Below are 21555 nucleotides of genomic sequence, written 5' to 3'. Positions count from 1 at the left end.
CGCTTTCCTTAGAAGGTTTTCTCAGACTCAGTTTATTATGTGCACAGAATTTTCAGACTGATGAGGTTGCTTTGTAGATGCATGCACAAATGTTGTTTAATGTTTGCTCCTATCTCCAGTGACATTCTTGTTGATTGCTACCAACTATGTTAGGGGTAGGCAGACTTTTGGATCGACTTTACTTTTTACTGGAACCCCCAAGATGTTCCAACTAGGTGCAAAAGACATATAACAGATATGTCAGATGCCATCTGCCAGAAATACCCTTCCACATTCTACATAGGACAAACAGGCAAATCTCTACATTAAAGAATAGACTCAAAACGTGAGTTCTGAAATGGCAATATTAAAAATATATCAACCTCCCAGAAAAAAATATTTTCCTTGTTGAGGTCTTTTGTGCAGTCTTTTGTGTGAGTACACAGTGGCTCCCAATCTTGGATTTCTGAGTTTATTTCTATGAGCAATCCTCACTTGCAACCCTGGGGACATTTTAAAATAGCTTCTTACTGTGTACAAGAAGTGACTTGTCCAGATAATGAGATTATTCTTTCTGTAGCCTTTTATTTTGGCATTTCTCTACATCTCTCCTCCCTTTCCAGCCATTATTCTAGAGCATGGAGTCATCTGGATATGTCTGTTCAAATCTAGGAGACAGAAATCTCTGGGACTTAAGTTATTAATGTGCCCAGCTGATTTCAATGGTGACCAAGCGCAATAAACTAAGGGCTTTTCTCAGCCAGAACTCAGTTCTGACAACTCTCAGGTGGGTGCCATTGCCATTCTAAGAGAACGAGGGAGATGTTCATGGTGAGTTCCAGCACTACTTTTTCTAGAAAAATAGCACTAGTTGTATTCAATGCTGCTGTACTACTTGTTCAAGACTTCTGCTTGTGCAGTGGGATTTCTTCCTCACCTTTCCTCAAGGACCCACAAAACTATTCTACAGGGTTTCTCAACCACGTGGAAAAACATTTTGAGAGTGAACAGGTGGGGGCTGCAGAAGAAAGGACAGGGAAGTTCCATCGTGCAAGCAAAAGCCTATTATGCAAGTGGAACAACAGTGTTGAATACAAGCCCAAATCTGGATCCAACTCAGTGTGTTTTGGAATGGTCTGGCACAAAGAATCATGGGATATCATGGACTGGTTGGATAAAGAGGAATGGTGGGAGGAACCAGCTGGGGAACCCCCAAAAGGAAGAAGGCTCAGAGTCCAGGGACTGGTGCTGGGATGACAATGAGTGGTCAGAGAGAGAAGAGGAAGAAGCCTGGGAGGAGGAGGTGTCAGAAGCTGGAGGGCTTAGTGAGCTGGGAGAACCTGTGGCAGAGAGGCGGCCAGAAGCAGAGGCAGAAGCTGAAGCAGGAGAGGAGGGAGGTCAAGAGGCAGAGATGAGTCCAACTGTTGAAGAGGCATGAGTGTCTTCCCCTCCTGCTGCAACAAGTTCCTTTCTCGCCACCTCCACCCCCTGCCGCCCATGTCTCCCAGAACCAGGAGAGTCATAAAAAGGGTGGAGAAGTTAGATTGCTTGGGGAAAACCCTGGAGAGGAGGGCACTTAGGCAGCTGTGGGGAGGCGGGAATTTGCAGTCTCAGCAACTGCTTCATGGGGGCAAGTCCCGCCAGAAATGAGTTGCTGTACTCATTAGGCCTGACACTCCTGTGTAGATCCTGTTTTTGCTAATAAAGAGTTAACTCCAACTTTCTTGGTGTGATTTACTGTTAGCTCGCTCCTGTCTTGGGACCAATTAGGAATCAGCCAATAACCCCTATAAAATTTACTTGCTTTCTCCACCTCAAATCATAAAATCATGTATCAGTTGTATATTAGGTTTCACAGTGTGGCAAGCAACAACAGGAAACCCTAGCATTTGCTTTGGTGCAACAAAACCAGCTATTATGGTTATGAGTGATTGGCTAAATAGGAGCTAAACAAACTACACCTGTATAGAATTGATATAAATTATTCTAACTGGCAACTGTGCCTTTCAATTGAAAATTCATGAAGTGCACAAGGTGTCCCCTAGCATCTGGTGGTACAACGTTATGTGACTTCTGTTGTCTCTGTCTCTAGACTGACAATGCTGTGAGCTATAGTAATTGATGCAAATTTATAATATACTGTAAGAAGCCCCATATTGAGAACATTATGGGTATGAAAGGGTTCTGGGAAAGCATATGAAAACATAATTTTGTGTATTATTTAGGGGGAAATTACCATCCTAATTTCCACAGTGTGACAATCAGTTTTGTTAACATACAATTCTGAAGAATAGTTTTTACAATTAATATTTCAGGGAAAACATACTGCAGCTCTCATGATTGCTTCTGTGCATCTGCCACAGTGGGAAAGATATACTCAAGGCATAAGAAAATTAAATGGAAAAATATGGCACATACACAGAATTTTTAGGGGAGGGGAGCAGTTTCCTCACTTGAAGCATGTAAACTATTTTGTTAATACAAGCTGTGAGTAGCAACAGCTTCTGTGTCAATTTGCTTGTTTTTCTTCATGCAGTCAATAATTTTGGTTCTTCTGAACTGAGACAAGTCTGGCCATAGATCTACGTAATGTGCAGTCTGATCCTAATCACGTTTACTTGGAAGTAACTCCCACTGAGCTCAAGGTAAAGTGCACTACAATCCTACATGGATCTACTCAGAAGGAAGCTTCGCTGAGTTCAACAGGCCTTAATCCAAGATGTGTGTGTCTAGGATTGCACCCTGAGAGCTCTTAGGATCAAAAGATCCTAATAAAAGAGACAACTGGCCATTTTATTAAATATACTTCCTCAGAATGTATTACTATCCTCTGAACAAGCATACTAACTTAACGGCGGTAAGGTGAGGAAAGATGAGAAGTTTCATTTAATAATTTTTGCTTGGTGCACAACAGCCTTCCTCAATCTGCTGCCCTCATGATGCTTACAGCTTACAGCTGCCATCAACCTCAGCCAACATGGCTATAAAGAATAAGACTGATACAAATTTTCTAAAATTACTGGAGGGCATGAGGTTGGCAAAGGCTGTTGCACACCAGCGCCCTGAGTTTTATAAACTTTGGACAATTGAGATATGTGATCACATTCATTTTGTCTGGGCCTGGTGATTTAGAGGAAACAAACAGAAATTATTTCAGTCCAGTACTGAAGAAGTGTGTGTGTGGGGGGGAAACGGACTGTTGCAAGGCAGTTGTCTTGGAGAACTTTACTACAGAGCAATAATACAATGGGGTAACTTGTTGCCAGTAATCTGCTCCTTTGAGCAGTCTGGCTGCTGCATTCCGCTCTAGTTAAAGCTTCTGGTTGAAATACACAGGTAGGAAAAGGTAAAGGTAAAGGGACCCCTGACAATTAGGTCCAGTTGTGACCGACTCTGGGGTTGTGGCGCTCATCTCGCTTTATTGGCCGAGGGAGCCGGCGTACAGCTTCTGGGTCATGTGGCCAGCATGACTAAGCTGCTCCTGGAGAACCAGAGCAGTGCACAGAAATGCTGTTTACTTTCCCGCAGGAGCGGTACCTATTTATCTACTTGCACTTTGACGTGCTTTCGAACTGCTAGGTTGGCAGGAGCAGGGACCGAGCAACGGGAGCTCACCCCGTCGCGGGGATTCAAACCGCCAACCTTCTGATTGGCAAGTCCTAGGCTCTGTGGTTTAACCCACAGCGCCACCCGTGTCCCTCTGAAATACATGGGTAGCCCCACATAAAGTACATTATGGTAATCAAGCCTTGAGGTTATCAGTGCAGGCACCATTTAGCCCAAGAATGTGGAACCTGTGGCACTTCAGATGTTGTTGGACTCCAACTCTCCTTGGCCCCTGACACCATTGCCAATGGACCCCGGAAGACAAGAGCTGCACTCCAGAAACATCTGGAGAGCCACAGGTTCCCCATGCCGAATTTGGCTCTTGCCAATACCTGGGCTGTTGCATTCTGTACCAGCAAAAGCTTCTGAACTGTCTTTAAAGGCAGTTTAAAGTGTGGGATGGAGGAGCTGTAGATTTGGGGGGGCTCGAAGACCACTGGCTCGAAGACCAGATGAAGCCTGTGTATCTTCAAAAAAATAGTTGCATGAATATTCCCTAGGAATCACCATTAAATGGATGTCATAATTTTTCAAACTCTCTAAGGAGCATGGATAGGCTTATAAAAAATTCATACAGCAAAAGCAACTAAATTGGATTTGTCAATTCACTTACAGGTTGGCTTATTGCTTATGTTTTAAAAGAGTCCCTATTTCTTATCACCTTTATATTTCTGTTGGACAAAGCAACATGTAAAACCCAAGCTTCTTACACAAACCTAAAAAAATGATCATGGTACGGTTTACTTACACTTCTCAATATTTGGTGCTTGATTCCAATTCCATTTTCAATAATTGAATAGTAACTGTGACATGTTCATGATGTCCCAAAGCTGCATAAAACTTGCATGTCTTGTTTTTTTCTCATTAAAAAGAATTTAGGTGCACTGCACAAGTGAAGAGGGGGGAAAAACACCTACAATTATATTGTAATTGCTTTTCCTGAGTAGCTCAGACCAAGGGACTCATATTGTTGAAAGGGAATTCACCAGTCTTGAGCACTTCAGACAGATGGAAAACAATATACTGAATTTCAATTCAGCAGGAGAATATAAGTTAAACAGCATATCATCTGAACACAATAACAGCAATTCTTTTGAAGAATTACTAAAGTAGTTTGACGAAACAAACTTTTATTTACATGCCATTTCTACTTGTTTTTCCCCCAGCATTCATTTGATTTATTTAGCATCACCACAAAGTTTACATTTAGCCACACATTTTAAAAGAAGAATTAAAAACAGGCCCAGCTGAAAGGCAATGGATTCTTCCTGCTGCTTCACTTATACGTCTTCATATGCCAGAGACCATCATTTAAATAGTGGATATTCTCAATGCCAATTCCTTTGTTGACCTTCTCAATATCCTCTGCCGACATCTTCATGACTCCAACACACAGGGCATGTTGCTTTCCTTCGGCCATTATTGCCACGATTGTATCAGCAGCAGCAGGATAAAGTTTAGCTCCTGGAGACGTCAGACCAGGGCACATGATATTTGCTCCACTAAGTACAAATTTAATGGCTCCTTTATCGACTTGTTGATGTGGTAGAATGAATGGATATTTATGAAGTAATCTGAGCGTGGGATAAAATGGTCCTTCCCTTTGCCTGAAGAACAACAATTCTCCATTTACTGTGAGGATTTCTATATGTTCATGACAACGTACTATCTTCACAGGGTCTTTCTTTGGCATAATTTGGTTTAGCCATGGTTCGATCCCAGGAAACTGGTCTATCAGCTGGTTCTTAATGCCTTTAATAACAGACGTTTTTAGCTGGATGCAGTTGGACACATTCTCCTTTTCATCAAATTTTTTGAACATCTTGGCGAGGTTTCCGCGAGAGCACTAAGAACCGAGGGCTTGGAAGGCCAGTGACTAAAAGCAGCAGCAGCTCCCACACAGGAACTGTTCCCACTCTCAGGCCCACGCCGCTATTTCTACTTGTTGATTAGGAATTGGCAGCTGCAGATAAGCAGAAAAATGCTAGATTGTGTTAACCGATTACAGTAATAGGAAACATTTAAGGATTAAATTACTAACACACTGGGTCTGCATAAGATGATGAACAGCATGAACCACAGACACAGAATTGGCAATGTTCTAAAATGCTTAATTGTAGTTTCAACTGATAATGTTGAAACTGCTTATTTTTCTTTGTAAAACTTGTCCTTGAGGAAGGCTAAAAGGTCCACTACTTTGGGGGTCATCACAACACTGAAACTTTGTTTATGATTTCCAGACTGGAAGAACATACCTTTATTGATGGGGGAGTGTGGAGGGAAAGTTATTGGTTGCTTTACTGTGGGCGAGAGCCCATAATAATGGTGAGCATAAGGCCCTTCTGGGTGAAAGCCAGGTGAGAGATGGGGTGGAGATTCTGGATGTTTAAAGATGAAGTCTCAGACCCACACTATTGGATACAAATGCATTGTCTGCAACATGTGATCTACTTTCTTATTTCTGAATTAGGGATTATTCTCTCTTCTGTTTAATTTGAAGCTGCTAAACTAGGTTACCACATTTGTATTGTTTACTCGGCTAAGAGTGATTGCCAAAGAAGAAGAAGCATTGTATGGATTTATTTTTTGTATTTATTTGCTAAATTAACGTTATTTCTAAATGTTTCTAAGATTTATTTTGAAATGTGAAATGCTGTAAGCTACTTTGGGCATAATTTGTGGGGAAGTAAGTCCCACTGAGATAACTAAGACTTCCTCCTAGGTAAGGGTAAAGGTACCCCTGCCCGTACGGGCCAGTCGTGTCCGACTCTAGGGTTGTGCGCCCATCTCACTTAAGAGGCCGGGGGCCAGCGCTGTCCGGAGACACTTCCGGGTCACGTGGCCAGCGTGACAAAGCTGCATCTGGCGAGCCAGCGCAGCGCATGGAAACGCCGTTTACCTTCCCGCCAGTAAGCGGTCCCTATTTATCTACTTGCACCCGGTGGTGCTTTCGAACTGCTAGGTTGGCAGGCGCTGGGACCGAGCAACGGGAGCGCACCCCGCCGCGGGGATTCGAACCGCCGACCTTTCGATCGGCAAGTCCTAGGCACTGAGGCTTTTACCCACAGCGCCACCCGCGTCCCTTAGACTTCCTCCTAGGTAAGTGTAAAAAGTTGCAGTTGAAAATATATTCAGTGGTCCAGCAGCAGTTTGTTGAGGAGCAACAAGAATGGCTATTGACCAAAATAAATAAGTAAAAATCCAGGAAAAACACACACACATCAGTGTGATTATTAACACAGGCATCACAAGAGAGTTCAGTAGTAGGTGGTCAAGCAGTCTCTGCAAATGCACAGCTCTGCTCCACTTGCAGTGATATAATGTGCCACTTCAGTTGTTGCAGCAGCTAATAAGAGTGGCAGCATAAAATTGCACTGCCTGACAGTCTTTTTGCTCTCTCAAGACCACATCCATGCTTATGTTTTTAAAAAAGCAAAATGAGCACATTTAAGATCATTTCATTAATCTATAAATGTCTGCAACAAAGCAGAACAGGCTGCCTGTCCTCACCCTGCTTATTTTGTAAGCCTCATGGCAAAGATTGAAAACCACTAACTACTATGTTAAGAGTAGCCCTAATACAGTAGACTTGTATTTAGCCACTAGCCTGGAAGCCGGAAGTAACAAGGAAATGCATGCAGCTCAGTGCAGGAAATTTTATGCAGGGAAGTGAGCAGGTGGGTGGTGGAAGGTTAGAGCTCCATTTCCTTCCTCTGGACTCTGTACGGAAAAACAGCAAGCTGCTGTGTTATTCACTCCTCCGTTACTAGTAAAAAGCTTCTTCTTCTTTGCATGCTAGTAACTTTTGGGGTGCTTATTTACAAGGCTGCAGGGGTGCCTGTGGATGTGCACTCCGCTGACTCCCCAAGTAATATCAATTAAAAGAAAACACCACCCCAAAGCAAACCTATGTTCTTCATTTTAAAAGTACAAATCCCTAAATTATAGGCATTCTGTTGGCATTACCAACTCCACTTACTTCCTCGAATGCAACGTGCGCCTTCGGTGAGTGAGGGTGTTTGGGTGTAAGAGAGAGAAAACCAACAAGTGCATTCGATTTCCCCAATAACTTTCCGCCTCCGGCGTTCTTCAGCGGCGCGGTGGGCCCGTGCTCTCTGCGTGACGCCGCGCGACGCCGCCCAGCCGAGGTTGCCCGGTGTAGCCAATGAGCCGCCAGGAGAGCCAGGGCGCGTGCGCCGGGGAGCCCCGCGTGGCTATATAAACATGGCTAACGGAGAGCGGAGCCGCTTGGGGGCTGTTCCTCGGGGCGGGTCTTGGAGGCGGCGCAGGGCTTCGTAGGGCGTTGCCGGCTCGCGTGCGCCGCTGTCCTGGCTGGAGCCTTCTGCTCCAGGCGAGAAGTGCCTGGCGCTACACGTGCGCGCCTCTGAGGAGGAGAAGCCGGCAGCGGCTGCGTGACCATGTGTTTTCTGCAGCCGTGCCCCTAACTCTTGCTTGGTCCGCGAGCGGTGCAGCCTCTGAGGCGGCTTGTTTCGCTGGGGACTCTGCCGCCGCTGCCGCTGCTTTTGCCGCATCGTCAGCTGCAGAAGCTTCGCCGGCTCCCGGGCCCCCTCGGAGGCTGCTATGCTGTGGACTCGCTCGGAGTCTCCGCAAGGCTCCCGCACTTTCCGCCGCGCGCCCTCTCCTCCATGACGACCCCGGGAGCAGCCGCGCCGGGGAGGGTCCTGCCCTCCGGGTCTCCTGAGCTCGCTGCCGTGGCGGCCGGCCCCGCCACCACCGCCGCCGCCTTGAATGGGACCGGGGGGCTCCGCGAGGCCCCGGCTGCGCTGCGCGCCCACAGCACGGCGCCGCCCGCCGCGGCGGTCGCCTTGAACGCCGAAGTTCCCCTCAGCAGAGTCCCTCCTCCCGTCGCCCAGCAGCCTCGAGCGGCGTCCGCTCCCGCGGCGGGCAAAGAGGCGCCTCCGGCTCAGCAGCTCCCCAAGACGCCCGGCGCGGGGACCAGGCTGCCGGCCCCTCAGCCCGGAGCCCCCAGAGCCCCGCAGACGGTGACGATACAGCTACCTGCGAACTTCCAGATCCCGCCGGGTGAGTTGCCTTCTCCCTTTCCTGGCAGCGCTCCTCTTGGATGAGGCCAGGCGCCGCCAAGTTTTGTTTTGTTTTCAGCTAACGGGTCAAGTCATCAGGGAACTAGTGGCGAGTTGTGGGCATCGTGGTGGGATGTGCCTTCTAAACATGAGAGCTGGGCCGATTGCTTCGTGGCAAAGAACTGATTCTCATGCAGACTTTCCCGGGTTCAATTTCTGCTATGGTGGGGGCGGGGAGGACAACTCCTAAGCAAGTTAAATGGTGTTTATTGTGGGGATGGAGTAGCCTTCATCACCCCTTCCGATCTTTCGCAGCACCTGCCCACTGAATGTTGTTGGCACCAAAATGCCAGCCTGTATCTCTGCCTCCCTCCCCCCCCCCCGCATTCAATGCAGATTCCTTGGGAAAATCAGATAGGACTTAAAAAAATGTTTCCAGCAACCCATCTACAGTATCTGTACTGTATGGTTCACAGCATTAAGTCTTTATATGGAAACAGTGACTCAATATTAAGTGAACTTTTTTATGTTCTAGAAGTGTGACATAGACTATCATAGAAGTAAAGGGAGAAAGTTAGTATTGTAAGCCCTTTAAAGTTTCACTTTCTAATCGCAGATCAGTGACTTAAAAGTTCCCAGTGCACTCACACAACTGCATATTTGCGTGAAATGATTCCACTGAACTGTTGCTAAATTGCTCATCTAAGTTATGCTTGTGCCACATATAATAAACTGACATGAACTTTTTTGCCTGCCTGAGGTAGGCTTAGTTTCCTTCTCTTCTCCCTGCCTGCTTGCAAAGATGTAATATACTTGCAAAAGTTTTTCAAAACGTTTTGACACCCAAGCTTTTAATGTCAAAGTTTTGATATCTTGTGCTATTAAAATGTGATTTGACGCTAGCTTCAGCTTTGAATTGGTATCATATTTTTCTAATTAAAGTTCTACCTTTTTGAGAAATTGATATTACTCTCATTTACCCAGACTTCTTCATTACTTGACAGGTGCAGGTGGCAGGTGTTAAAATGAGAGAATATTAGGAGTTGGAACAAACTTAAATATTAGCTGTTAGACTTTGGTATGGCAGAATTTCTGTGTAGCAAATGTGACAATACGAAAATAGTTATCTAATTAGCACCCCTGGCAGGAGTGCCACTGCAGGGGCCTGTTCAGACATTGCTCTTCTTGTCACCAACAACATATGTCATGAAATCAGGAGCAACTTGATAAGTTTCAGTCTTATTCATTGCTTCCTTGGTATGCATGAAAGGGAGTGATCATCCTAGGAGATCCTGCAGTTCAAACTGAGTGTGGGTGACCTTGGAGTTGGTAGTTATCTATATCTCATGGTGCTGCTTGTCTTTTTGAGGAAACATGGCAATGCACTGATTTTCCTGCCCTAATTTTGAATCTGCGCCAATGTATCTGTTGAAGGAAGGTCACAGGTTGGTAGACTCCAGAGCAGCTGCAGCTTATTTCCTCCTCATTTGTTTCATGTACATTTTAACACTAGTGGCAGAAAAAACTCCTGCATAGTGGTGGCAGGGCTATTGTTGGTCACACAAAAACTTTGCCACAACAAACATTACTTGCCATGAGTGCCATTGACTGACAGAGTGGCTGCAGGCCCAGAGCAAGTAACAAGTTGAAAAATGTACCTTACCATATTATCCAAGTATTAATTGTTGCTGTTTGTCCATGCTGCTAGCTGTGTTAAGGATGACTTGTTACATCAAGGCAACCTGTAGTGTGTCTTCACTGACAACATCTGAGCATTACTGAAGGCATCAGTGATAGGGAGAATTTGCTGGAAAAAATATCGCTACCATATTTTTCTACATAATGTTTTCAGTTTTAGAAATTCATTATTTCATGGGATTGGCTGCATGAAAAAAATACATGCTGAGCTAGGCAGCTAGAATGAATAATAATGCTAGTAAAATGTGCAACCAAAGTCATAATTTCTTATGACTGTTCCCAAGAAAACACAATTACTTATGCATACAAGTATTCTAGCATGCTAAAATGAGTATTTAACAGTTTTCGACACCTTAATTTTCCCCCTCAAGTCTAAAGTGTGTGAATTGTAACATCTTAAAATATTTTGGAGCTGTATCAAAAGCTGCATTTCTGCTCACTCAGACTTCTGTACAAGCAATTGAACTTCTCAATGTACATGCAATTGACACCCTCAAAATCAGCTCTAGAGGGTTTGGGTGACCCTCCAGAGCAGTTTTTTTTCCGGGGGTGCATTAGGGAAGGAGAAGAAACAAAATCCCATGTGCACAGAAATTCACAGCACCCCAAATAATGAGGGCTGCAAGAGCTGGTCCAAACAGGAAAAAAAATTAACTGCCCTCCTAAAAAATCAAGCAATGTACCATATGGCTTTCCTATGGAAGGGAGTTCCAGGGATTAGCGGCTGCTATAGAATAGTGTTTACAAGCATTTAAATACAGTCAAAGCTCTCTTTCATTATTTTTATTGAAACATAACATGTTCTTAATCAAATATTTCTATTCATCTATTTTGAGCTGCTAGAAATAGTTGAGGTTTTTATACAGCATGTTAAATTAACACTGAGCTCCTTTCTTCTTCTTTTTTAATAATGTAGTTAAGCGTGATACATCAAACCATCAATTTAGGGCGATGAAACATCTTCTGATTCAAAAATTTCCAGAAAGTCCCACATCGCTGTTGGACATAGCCATAATATTTTTTGTTTTTCTTACTAAGATTGCACTGCTTTGAAAAACTGTAGCTGATATTGCAACCCACATGAGCGAGACATCCTTGAATGCTCAGCCTCAATGGATTGCCATATGTAGGCAAAGCTTGTTTGTCCTTGTCTCTACCTTTGCCTGTCCGCCACAGTGATTTCCTTTATTCTAGACAAAATGCAATTACGTAACCCAACTGTGCTGATGGTTTCCAGATTTTGTCATGCTTTCTACAACAGTTTAAATTGGCAGCATGAATTTATGCATCTGCAGTCTCCCTCTGTGTCTAAAAAAAAAAAAAATCCAAAAGAGTGGCAGACAAGTAAGAACCTGTACATGCATCTCTAGGGATAGCATAGGATGAAATCTACTTACTGTGCTTTGGCATTAGAAGTGACTTATGTGAGGACTAGGACAATTACCTAATTAACACATGCACTCTCTATTTTTTGAAGAAATTTTTGTTCAGATGCAAGCATGAGCTACAGTAGTCATTATCGCGGAAGAATCATCCCCTTCTACTAGGGAATAATGCCTCTTCCATAATGCTGATAGTATTAGTACATTTAAAACAAATCATTCTGATTAATTGGGGGCATCTTTTTAGTCTTGCATTTTAAAATCAGCTAAACTTGTCAATTAATAAAAATGGGATTCTGCAATAGTGCCAAAAAAGAGGGTAAAATATAATATTGGGTAGACGCTCCACTGCACTGTAAAGTCCATGTGACCCAGAGTGAAGTCCGTAATGAGCAGCATGTGGTCCACCAGCAGGCTAGTGCTTAATTATAAGGCTGGCTGTATGCTGAAACCAACTTAGAAATTGTATCAGCAAGGTCGTCTAGAAATTACTGGCTTTGTTTCTTCTTTCTGTTTGCTACTGTTTGGTCACTACTTTTTCTTGCTTTCTGTTTGCTACTGTTTCTGCAACTTGCTTCTTTTGACTCCTTTTGTAAACAGTTGGCTGAATAGCACATGTGCTTGACTGCTTGGAGAGTTGGATGTCTAAAATGCTGGTGGCAACTGTTAGTACAGGCTAGAGCTGCAATTCTCTTAACTATCTTGCAGGGAGTGTCAAGAGTGTTGTGTCATCACAGAAAGAAATGAATGGGTGAAGAGGGGGGAGAGGACAGCAGCATACAAGATGAAAAGTTGCTGCAAGTGTGGCCTGTGTCTCAAAAGGCTCAAAGCAACCTTCAAGAAGAGCCTCTGACCAAATGGACATTTAGTAACGCACATGAATAATAATTTCATAAAGCCAGTAGGATGTTTATTTAAAATACTTGTATTTTCATTGTTCATGTAGTTGCACACACAAACACAATAAAGCAGTGTTTCTTTAAAATACAACTTACTATATCATCGAATACACTGGCACCACTTTAGCCAAATCCTTGGGTGAAAAGCCACTTTTTACATGCTGTCAAAAGTCTGTTGTCATTGGTACTGATTGCACCTCAAAGGCCAGGGTATTCCAGAGTTGTGGAGGGGCCTGCTATTGAGAAAGTTGTATTCATTATACAGGATTAATAATGTACTGAAAGAACTTATGTGCATTCTGCACTGGGAATGGTTGTTCTTCCACACTATTATTGCCATTACTCACTAAGGTAACTATTCTTGAACTTGGCTGAAGAATTGGGAAGTAACATTTTCTGCTTTGTAGTCAGCAAAGGCTGGTGCTCTGAAACAGCAAAATTGTGGAAGCTTATGAGCCAGGCCCTAGAGAGCAACATTCCCCAACCTGGTGCCCTCCAGATACTTGAACTGGAACTCACCTCACATCAGCGGCAGCCAGTGAAGCTGTGGGGGTGATGGGCATCATAGTCTACACCTGGAGGGCACCAGGTTGGGCAAAGTTTGCCCTTGAGCAGGGGCAGGGTAGCCAAGTTTGCTGGTGGCACTAAATTGTTCAGGGTGGGTAAAACAAATAGGTTGTGAAGAGCTCTAAATGATCTCTCCAAATGTAATGAATGGGTGGTAGAATGGCTAATGCAATTCTGTGTAAGCAAGTGTAAAGTGATGTAAGTTGTGGCAGAAAACCCTTAATTTCACATTTTAAGAATGTGGGGTCTGAACTTTCTGCTATGAGGAAAGGCTAAAACATTAGGGGCTTTCTCAAGGGTTTCAGAAAGTTTTCTGATGCATAGGAAATTTATCCAATTCAGAATTTCCCAATTTCTAAAAAAAAACCCTACCCCTCCTAATTTCCCAAATCTTACGGTGGGAACCATTGAACTTTCGGCCTTTAGCATTCAAAGGGAACTTGTCATAAGTGCCTTTGTAGAGGTCTCAGCTGATTAAGTCACTCAGTAGCATTTTACTGGGTTGTGTTTTGAGGACCCGAGTGTTCTCCACAACTTACTTTCATAGTTATTCTTCCCCATGCCTGTCTAAAATGCAGGAACAGGCATTTTAGTGGAGGCAACAGAGGGAAATATTAAATTGATCTTAAGTTCTCTGGCACAATAATAGCTTCTTTCTTTGAAAACCAAAGCTGAAGCATATACAAACTACTGCACATATAGTTCTGTTCAGATAATTCCTGGGTTGGGATGGCTGAGCAGGCTTAGCAGTTATTAGAAAGATTTTCAAAGCTGATGAGCAAGATAGCAATAGCCAGGGCACCTGCGCAGTGACACTTTTGTTGCCGTTACCAAACACTGCCTCCTGTGGAGCGAAGTAGCAAATAGGTTTTCTTCTGGTTATGTGTTGCTTACCTGTTCTTGGGATTCTTCCAGATGTGCAGTGTCCCCTTCCTTTCTATGCTCAGGGGCACCCAACCTCCTATGCAGCTGTTCTAAGGCAACAGTTATCAGGCCACCACACAGAGCGCTTGTTTCGGTTCAACCCTAGAACTGTTTCTCCCGGCAGGTGTTCAAATGTGGGCGAGTGTTGTAGAACAGCGCTAGATAATCCATGTTCTCAGGCACTTGTGACACATGCTTAGAATTTCATGAAGGGAAAACACACACTTAACTAGCTGCACCATTAGATGGCAGTGTTGTACAACTATGTTGCAGTTAGCGGACAGGATTATAACTATTGCAGAGCCATGTGCTTCATTCTTAAGGACATTTGGACACATGATGTGAAGTGCCTCTTGGCCTTTTATGCAGCCCATGTATACAAGTGAAAATAAATGTAGGGTAGAAAGTAGAACAAAGGCACCAAAGCTTTGTGGCACCCAGGCTACCCTATGTAGATTGTGCATTTTGTACTGAGATGTCAAAGCATTTTTTGGTGTGTGTGTGTGTTTTACAGCTAGGTCCTGTGCATGCATACTTATGAATAAGTGCACCGTAAGCTTATTTAGACATGTGTGTTTAGGATTGCAGTTTCAGGCTTGCAAATTGCAGATGAGCATGAGACCCTTAATTTGCAATTTTGTCTTCATTTATACTCCTGTACCCAGCACTTCTTTACTCACACCTTTGGGAGTTGCTGATGGTTGGAAACACTTGGATGTTTCTTACTACCCCTCTTTACACACTGCTGCTCTTTTTTATTAATGAATTTTATATGTTTGCTATTTATCTTACAGTTTCTGTGAAGGGTGAACTATAAAGTCAACAATAAATTAAGTTTCAAGCATTTCCTCCTCTGAAGCCACAGTTGCTGTAGTTTTCCCGTATGTTTACCAGTCCCCCTCCTCTGCCTTCTCTTCTGTTACTTGTGCCCTAGTTTATCCTTCTTCCTCCCCCAACTTGGAACTACACATACCAATTAAACCTTTTCTCTAGCAGTGGTCTGTAGCTGAGAGAAGATATCAAAGGCTGGCCTTTGTTAGGCTCTCGACTTGCTACCTGCAGAATAGCTGAGGGAAGTGTTGTGGGGGTGTCAAGAGCTTTGAGACAGTTGTTTCTCCCTAGAGTTAATGGGGGATTTGAAAGAAGGATCACTTGATGGTGTTGTAATAGACAGCCATACCACTCTCTTTAGAAACAAACAAGTTTCACAAGGTTTAATGTTGGTTTTGAAGCTGCCTTGGTTAGAGGTGACAACAGAGCAGCACTTTCAGCTCTCTAACTTCTTGTTCTCTAACGGCACCTACCATTTAGAGGATTTAACAAGTACCCAGCTATTACTCCTGAAATGATTGTAACTTTAAACGCTCACTGCCCTATGTGGAAAGGAGGAACATACCTTTCTGCATGGTTTCTTGGCCCTTTTAAGGATGAATTGGAAGTCTTATTAAAAAGTATATTTAGCAGGGGTGGGGAACCTTTGGCCCATAGGACAATCCTGGCCTGCAAGGCCATTTCCCCCAAATGTGGGGTTTGTGATATCAGCTAATGGGCACTAGGGCTGGGTTAAATCCTGTTGTTGGCAACATGCCCCTGTTCCAGCAGTGAATAGTTTGCGGAAGTAGGATTAAGAAGAGGAGTTTGGATTTGATATCCTGCTTTATCACTACCCAAAGGAGTCTCAAAGCAGTTAACATTCTCCTTTCCTTTCCTTTCCTTTCCTCCCCCACAACAAACACTCTGTGAGATGAGTGGGGCTGAGAGACTTCAAAAGAAGTGTGACTAGCCCAAGGTCACCCAGCAGCTGCATGTGGAGGAGCGGAGACGCGAACCCGGACTGGCTCTCTGGGGAGGGGGGTGTGCCTATGAGGCAGACTTCCCCTTACTACTTTAATATCATAAACATGGATAAGTGCCTTAAAATCAGTATTAAAATGTTAGATTCTAGAGTTGTATATCTAATTAAAAATTCCTGATTTGAGCAAAAGAAGGCCCTCACCTTTTTTTTTAGAATGAACCTTGTCTGGTGAAGAATCTCAAGCATGAGATTTCTTGCCTAAAAAGAAACACATAGGTGGTCTCAGAAGTGTGCAGTCACACAGCATTGTCTATCAAGACTATGACAATTACTTTTTAAGTAAGGCAGGACCTCCCCTTGGGTGCATCATGCTCCAACATTTTGGTCTTTTCAAAGGCAGGCGAAAACACACCTTTGTCCAGGCCTTTGGGGCTGGGTGTGAGGTGCATTTTGACTTGTTTCTCCTGGCTGCATTTTCATTTTTTTGTTGTTGCCGTTTGATTTTGTTCATGATTGTTTTGTGTTGATTTTATATATTCGTGATTTTTAAGTGTTTGTACCCTGCCCTCGGACCCCTGAGTGAAAGGGGGAGGGTTATAAATATGTGTAATTTTAAAATATTTAATACAGAAGCCATTGCAGGACTAACATTGCGGTGTGGCGTTTTCTTAACATCTTTATATTGCAAGCTGTGAGAGCAGAGATGCATGACTAAACTAGACCAATTCAGAATTTATTCTTAAATATGTTTGATGGATTTTTAAAAGGTCAAACAAAAAGCTACGTCTGTCATAACACTAACTGGAGCACAGCAGGAATGTAGTAGTCTGGTGTTTAAACAGAGGAACCTAGAAGGGAAATGTGCAGTACTATAGAAGCAGTGTAATATTGCATAATTCATGTACTGTTTATGCTGCCGATTTCTTGCTTAAAAGTTTGAATTATACAAACTCAGATTTATGTACTTGCTCTTAAGACTGTGCAGTGGAAGGATCTGATAGTATCTTCTTTCCTGCAGGAACGGTTCTTGTCAGAAGCAGCACTGGACAGCTAATGCTGCTGTCCCAACAAGCACTTGCTCAAGTTCAAAGCCAATCCCAAAAGAACTCAATTGTACGACAATCATTGCCTGCAAATGCACCTACAGTCAAAATACAGACTGTACAGGTAAATACCTCTGTAATAGCATTTTTGTTGTGTATTTCTTCTGCTACTATAGCTTTTCACAGGACTTGGGCCAATGTATGTCACTCTCAGGGATGTGGGTGCAGCAGTGAAGTGAATCTAGTCTAGATGCAGGAATCATTTTCTGCTGGCACCACTTGCCTGTACGTAGGAGCTTAAACAACTTTAAAATGTTAAGCCTTAATTGCCTATATAGTACAGTGATTTTCTGTCCTTTCCTCTGCATTCAACTTGCTCATACCAGCTATCACTGTTACTACATGGATGGAAAAATTTCAATACTTAGAAATAAAAACACTTGAACAGTCATAGCCTGAAATGCTTCTTAAGTCATAGCATTTCTGCCTATCCATAGAAAGAAGCCTTATCTACTTGGCATGCTACTGGATCCTCTTCTGCATCATTTGCATCTTCCTGTTCAGGAAAGACTTTTGCCCAGCATACTTGCAGTTGGGACAAATAACGCTGTGTCCAGTTAGAAGGAAATGGTGCTCGGCCGCTTACCCGATATTTCCTTTTGAGGCTTTTACCTAACATTGTATATTCTATTATCTTTCTGAAAGAATTCTGGAACTCAAGTACTGAAAGTATCAGCTGCTCCTCATACAACAGTGACTTGGACAACTCCTTCTGTTAATTCTAATGTTAAGAAGCCTGCTGTAATCCAGGTATGACTTCCTTGTTATTTTCTGGCACTTAAACCTTTTAGCCCACTGAGTCACAAATCTAATAAATGGCCAGGTGGCTTTATAAATCATGCTGTGTGTAGTATTATTATTTTTTTACACGTACCCAATGGTGCACTTGCCAATGGAACTCAAAACATACTGAGGAACAGGAAAACTATTTTTTTTTTTTATAAAAATTTTATTGGCTTTTCAACATATATTATAAGACACTACAAACAACAAACACAAACAAACAAACAAACAAACAAACATAAAAACATGTATAATTTCATAAATTTTTTCATGTACCCAATTTCAACGACTTCCCCATGCCTCCCTTTTCTGCATCCCTATTTTAAACTTTTTCAGCAACCCCTGATCTAAATTATTTATAAATTCCTTTCATTAAACCCTTTTCTTTCCTCTTATCCAATCATTTATCTCTGCAAATCTGCTATGCTTTACTCATGACATTTTAACACTCACTAATTTTACAAGAATTTTTAAGATAAAATTTGAATTTCTTCCAATCTTCCTCCACCGTCCCCCTCCCCTGGCCACGGACTCTGCCCGTCATCCCCGCCAGTCCCATGTAGTCAACCACCTCCGTCTGCCACTCCTCCAGTGTGGGTAGTTCTTGTGTCTTCCAATACTTTGCTAGTAGAACTCTTGCTGCTGTTGTAGCATACATAAAAAACGTCCTATCTTTCTTTGACACCAATTGGCCTACCATGCTCAGGAGAAAAGCCTCTGGTTTCTTATAGAAGGTACACTTAAGCACCTTCTTAATTTCATTATAAATCATTTCCCAGAAGGCCTTAATCCTTGGGCACGTCCACCAAAGGTGATAGAACGCACCTTCAGTTTCACCACATTTCCAGCATTTATCATTGGGCAAATGATAGATTTTTGCAAGCTTGACTGGGGTCATGTACCACCTATAAATCATTTTCATAATATTCTCTCTTAGGGCATTACATGCCGTAAACTTCATTCCGGTGGTCCATAACTGTTCCCAGTCAGCAAACACAATATCATGTCCAACGTCCTGTGCCCATTTAATCATTGCCGACTCAACCGCTTCACCCTGTGTATTCCACCCCAACAGCAAGTTGTACATTCCTGACAAACTCTTAGTATTGGGTTCTAACAATTCTGTTTCCAACCCTGACTTCTCCACCTGGAAGCCGATTTTCCTGTCCTGTTTAAATACTTCATTTATCTGGTAATAATGAAGCCAATCTCTTACTTTAGACTTCAGTTTTTCATAGCTCTGTAGTTTCACATTTCCACCTTCTTGTTCTATAATTTCCCAATATTTTGGCCATTTAGATTCCATATTAAGTTTTTTGACTTCCTTAGCCTCCATTGGTGACAACCACCTAGGGGTTTTATTTTCCAACAGATCCCCATAACGAATCCAAACATTGTATAGTGCTTTCCTAACAATATGGCTCCTGAAACCTTTGTGAGTTTTTACCCCGTCATACCATATATATGCATGCCAACCAAACCTATTATTGAACCCTTCCAAGTCCAAAACGTCTGTATTCCCAAGAAGTAGCCAGTCCCTCAGCCAGCAAAAAGCCGCTGCTTCACAGTACAGTCCCAAGTCCGGCAGGGCAAACCCCCCTCTTTCTTTTGCATCAGTTAATATCTTAAATTTTATTCTGGGCTTTTTGCCCCGCCAGACAAATCCAGACATATCCCTCTGCCACCTCTTGAAACAGTCCATTCCGTCCAGAATCCGCAATGCTTGAAACAAAAACAACACTCCCGGCAAAACATTCATCTCGATAACAGCAATTCGGCCTAACAAGGAAAGTCTCAGATTCGACCATATTTCTAAATCTTTCTTAATTTCTGTCCAACATTTCTCATAATTATCTTTAAATAAGTTCACATTCTTAGTTGTTAAATTAATCCCCAGATATTTCACTTTATTTGCTACCATTAATCCAGTTTCACTCTGAAACTTCTCTCTTTCCTCCACTGTTAGGTTTTTCCCCAGTACCTTTGTTTTTTGTTTGTTTAGCTTAAAACCTGCTACTCGACCAAAAACTTGTATTATCTCCAAAACTCTTTTAGTACTAGTGTCTGGCTCTTGCAAAGTTAGTACTAAATCATCTGCAAACGCTCTCAACTTATATTGTTTAGCTCCGACCTGAATCCCTTTAACCAGCTGGTCCCCTCTAATCATATTTAATAACACCTCCAGAACAGATATGAAAAGTAATGGGGATATCGGGCACCCCTGTTGTGTCCCTTTTTCAATAGCAATTTCCTCAGTAACCACATTATTTACAATTAGTTTTGCTTTTTGTTCAGAATAGATTGCACCTATACCATTCTCAAAACCCTGGCCTACCCCCATTCCTTTGAGATTCTTTTTCATAAAACTCCAAGAGATATTGTCAAAGGCTTTCTCAGCGTCCACAAATATTAATACTGCCTTCGTATTAATATTGTTTTCGAGTAACTCCATAATGTCTATTATATTTCCTCACATTGTCAGATAAGTGTCTTCCCGGGAGGAAAGCCTGCCTGGTCTTTATGAATCTCACCCACCAAAACCCTCTTCAATCTTTTTGCCAAAATGTCTGCAAAAATTTTGTAATCCACATTGAGCAATGATATAGGGCGGTAGTTCTTAATCTGGTTCTTTTCAGTCTCAGATTTTGGTATAAGTGTAATGTATGCTTCTTTCCACGATTCAGGTGCCTTCTTCCCCTCTAAAATTTCATTGCAGACTTCCTTAAACGGTTGAATCAACCAGTCTTTCAAAACTTTGTAGTATCTGGAAGTCAAGCCATCTGGTCCTGGAGATTTTCCCAATTTCATATTTTGAATGGCTCCCTCTATTTCTTGCTCAGTTATTTTCTGGTTCAAAATCACTTTACTTTGTTCAGATACTTTTTGTAATCCATATTTTTAAAGAAATTCTTCTATCTCTTTTTCGTCCACCGGCCCTTGTGCATAAAGTTTTCTGAAATAACTCTGAAAGCAGTTTCTAATCTCATTTGGCCTGGAAATGTTCTTTCCTTCAACCTCTAAGCTTGTAACCATATTCAACTTTTGCCTTTTCTTCAATTGCCATGCCAGAAGTTTCCCACATTTATCTGCCGATTCAAATGTCTTTTGTCTCATTTGTTTTATTTTCCATTCTATCTCCTGGTTCATCAATTCCATATACTGTCTCTGGTAAAACTTTATTTCTCTTAAAATTTCATGGGACTTTGGCTTTGATCTCAATTTCTTTTCACCTTCTTTTATTCTTTCCAAGATCCTATCTTTCTTTTCATTCTGTCTCTTCTTTTTTAAAGTATTCTGCTGTATCAAAAATCCTCTCATAACGGCTTTACTTGCGTCCCAAATTGTTCTTTTCTCCACCTCTGTTTTCAGATTTATCTCAAAATAGTCCTTCATAGTTTTCTGGGCCTTTCTGTACACCTCTTCATCTCTAAATAGGGAGTCATTCATCCTCCATCTGAAGGAACCAGCTGTTGTTATGTTCATTTCCATCTTTACAGCATTATGGTTGGAGCAAGTCTTTGGGCAGATTTCCACTTTTTTTATCTTAGGTGCCATCCCACTAGTTACCCAAATTTGGTTGATTCTGGTCCAGGTCATTTTTGCTTCTGAGAAAAAAGTTCCCTCTCTCTCCAGAGGGTTTCTTGTTCTCCAAATGTCAATCAAGTCCATATTATCTGTCATTTCAAAAAAAGTCTTAGGTAGTCTCCCATCCTTAGAAACCACCTGTCTTAATGCTTTGTCCATATTTGTAGAGACCACTCCATTCATGTCTCCCAT

The 21555-nt window shown here is 42.5% G+C and overlaps 2 protein-coding genes across 5 annotated transcripts in view; one reads left to right on the top strand and one right to left on the bottom strand.

Annotated features, from left to right (window-relative positions):
* Nucleotides 1–4698: 4698 nt before the first annotated feature.
* Nucleotides 4699–5498, bottom strand: LOC128417540 (malignant T-cell-amplified sequence 1). Its single transcript, XM_053396343.1, has one exon. It carries the CDS (start codon nt 5405–5407, stop codon nt 4862–4864), a length of 546 nt encoding a protein of 181 aa, XP_053252318.1. The 5' UTR covers nt 5408–5498; the 3' UTR covers nt 4699–4861.
* Nucleotides 5499–7800: 2302 nt separating this feature from the next.
* Nucleotides 7801–21555, top strand: part of TAF4B (TATA-box binding protein associated factor 4b) — a 54692-nt gene continuing 40937 nt past the window's right edge. For 2 of the 4 annotated variants that reach the window (XM_053396340.1, XM_053396342.1), the window contains exons 1-3: nt 7801–8628; nt 16911–17059; nt 17641–17745. In XM_053396340.1, coding sequence (XP_053252315.1) covers nt 8232–8628; nt 16911–17059; nt 17641–17745 — 651 coding nt within the window. In that variant the 5' untranslated portion in view covers nt 7801–8231. The remainder of the gene's footprint in view (nt 8629–16910; nt 17060–17640; nt 17746–21555) is intronic. The other 2 variants (XM_053396339.1, XM_053396338.1) reach the window with 1 other exon arrangement.

This window comes from Podarcis raffonei, chromosome 7 (assembly GCF_027172205.1).
Source record: "Podarcis raffonei isolate rPodRaf1 chromosome 7, rPodRaf1.pri, whole genome shotgun sequence".
Taxonomy (NCBI): Eukaryota; Metazoa; Chordata; class Lepidosauria; order Squamata; family Lacertidae; genus Podarcis; species Podarcis raffonei.
This window is presented reverse-complemented; position numbering and strand designations above follow the sequence as displayed.